At 41.5% G+C, this 2099-nt stretch overlaps 1 protein-coding gene across 1 annotated transcript; it reads left to right on the top strand.

Moving 5' to 3' along the window:
• Positions 1-205: 205 nt before the first annotated feature.
• Positions 206-2035, top strand: LOC116344589 (the record flags this gene model as incomplete). The annotated part of the gene is made up of 2 exons (XM_031773184.1): positions 206-1386; positions 1885-2035. Coding segments are annotated over exons 1-2 (1332 nt in total), but the record flags the coding sequence as incomplete, so codon positions are not given.
• Between the last annotated feature and the right edge of the window lie 64 nt (positions 2036-2099).

Raw genomic sequence — 2099 nt, forward strand, 5'->3', positions numbered from 1 at the left:
ATTCAAAGCAAAGTTGTGCATAAATCCAGAAAGCTCAGAGGAAAGAGTACCGTTGATCGATTACACCAATCGGTTGTCAAGATTAATAAATATCATCGCTTTCATGCTTCGTTTCATGAACAAGTGGAAAGAGAACCCGACCTTCAAAATCCGAGCGCAACGCATTACAAGACCGATAAATCCTCCAAGTACAGAAGAAAAAGCTATGGCTATGGCCTATTTGTTACGGAAAGAACAAGAGACGTACTACCATGCGGAGATAACCGCACTAAAAAATGGAAAGAATTTACCAGACAAATCCAGTTTATCGAGTCTCAAACCAGTTTTAGATAGTACAGGAATTTTGAGAGTAGGTGGACGTTTGGACAGGAGTGATGCACCATACGAGATGCGCCATCCGCCCATTATACCAAACGGCTCGAGATTGGCTTGGCTAATCATAAACTATACACATTGTATCACCATACACGGTGGAGTACAGGTTATGATGCAATATATTCGTCAGCGGTACTGGATTCCGAAACTACGCAGCGAATTAAGAAGTTTCATACACAAATGTGTCACCTGTGCACGTTATAGTCAGAAGTTAGAAGGTCAGTTAATGTCAGAGCTACCAGCAGATAGAGTACAGGTAGGAAAGCCATTCCTTAACACAGGTGTCGATTACGCAGGTCCGTTTGAATTAAAAATGATTGATAAGGAAGGCAAAGATGTTATTAAAAGGAAGTGCTGGATAGCAGTGTTTGTTTGTTTAAAAACACGCGCAATTCATTTGGACATCATCACTGACCTGACTACAATAGCATTCATCGCATGCTATGAACGATTCATAGGTAGACGAGGCAGGTGTCTGAGGATGTACAGCGACAACGGAACATATTTTGTTGGTGCGGAAAAAGAGTTAAAGAAAGCCATAGAGAAATGGACAGGTAAACCGGCAATGGACCACCTATGTCAGAAGGGTACAGAATGGCACTTCATGGTTCCTGCAGCTCCACATCAAGGAGGAATCTACGAAGCCGCTGTAAAATCAATGAAATACCATCTGAAAAGGGTTGTAGGTATCAAATCATTGCCTTTCGAACAGTTCAGTACATTATTAACCCAGATTGAGGCGGTTTTGAACTCTCGTCCGATTCATCCGTTGAGTGATGATCCTTCAGATGTACAGGCACTCACACCAGGACATTTCTTAGTGGGCGAACCGTTGATTTGTCCGTTACCTTTTGCTACACCTACTCAACCAAATAGTATAGGAGCCAAGTTATGGAGAGAGCGTCAAACAATGTTCAAGCACTTCTGGGACAGATGGCATACCGAGTACTTAACCACGTTACAGGAAAGGAAGAAATGGCGTAGAGAAAAGGAACCATTACGGGTAGGCCAGTTAGTTCTGCTGAAGGCTGAAAATTTTCCTCCATCACATTGGGCTCTCGGTCGTATATGTCAGTTGATAAAGAGCAAAGACGGCCTTGTACGCTCAGTCATAGTACAAACAGCTACATCTCGCCTGATGCGACCAGTACAGAAGATTTGCATCGTTCCTGTAGAGGCAGACAGACTTACCTAGATAACATAAACGACAGGTGATTCATAGGGAGTACACTTCGCTCCAAGCGAATTATTTAGTATAGACGCCCATGCCATCAAGGGGGATTCAGATGTAAATCATATCGAGTTTATTGTTAGAGAATTCATTAAGTTAGTCGTTTAAGAATAAAAATATTTGTTATATTTTTGCTGGCACTGTATCGGATGGCAACACTTGCTGCCATTCGATATGTCAAGTCAGTCGCTTTCAAACATTCAATAAAGAGAGTCGGGTTTTTTACTTCCTACTTTTCCCGACTATAAATAACAAAAAATTAATTGTGTTTTATTTAGCGTCTATCCGAACATTTGGTTCTTCGAATCGGAGTTGATAAATAATGACCTGTGGCTACATGGACCGGTATGGCTGAGTCGACAACGTACAGAATGGCCAACGTTTAATCCATTAATTAGAGAGCCACCAGAGGTACATGATGAATTAAAGGTATTTTTGGCCACATTATTCAAAGCAAAGTTGTGCATAAATCCAGAAAGCTCAGAGGAAAGAG

The sequence above is a fragment of the Contarinia nasturtii genome, unplaced genomic scaffold (genome assembly GCF_009176525.2).
Source record: "Contarinia nasturtii isolate CC-2019 unplaced genomic scaffold, AAFC_CNas_1.1 Cnas_scaffold_1086, whole genome shotgun sequence".
Taxonomy (NCBI): Eukaryota; Metazoa; Arthropoda; class Insecta; order Diptera; family Cecidomyiidae; genus Contarinia; species Contarinia nasturtii.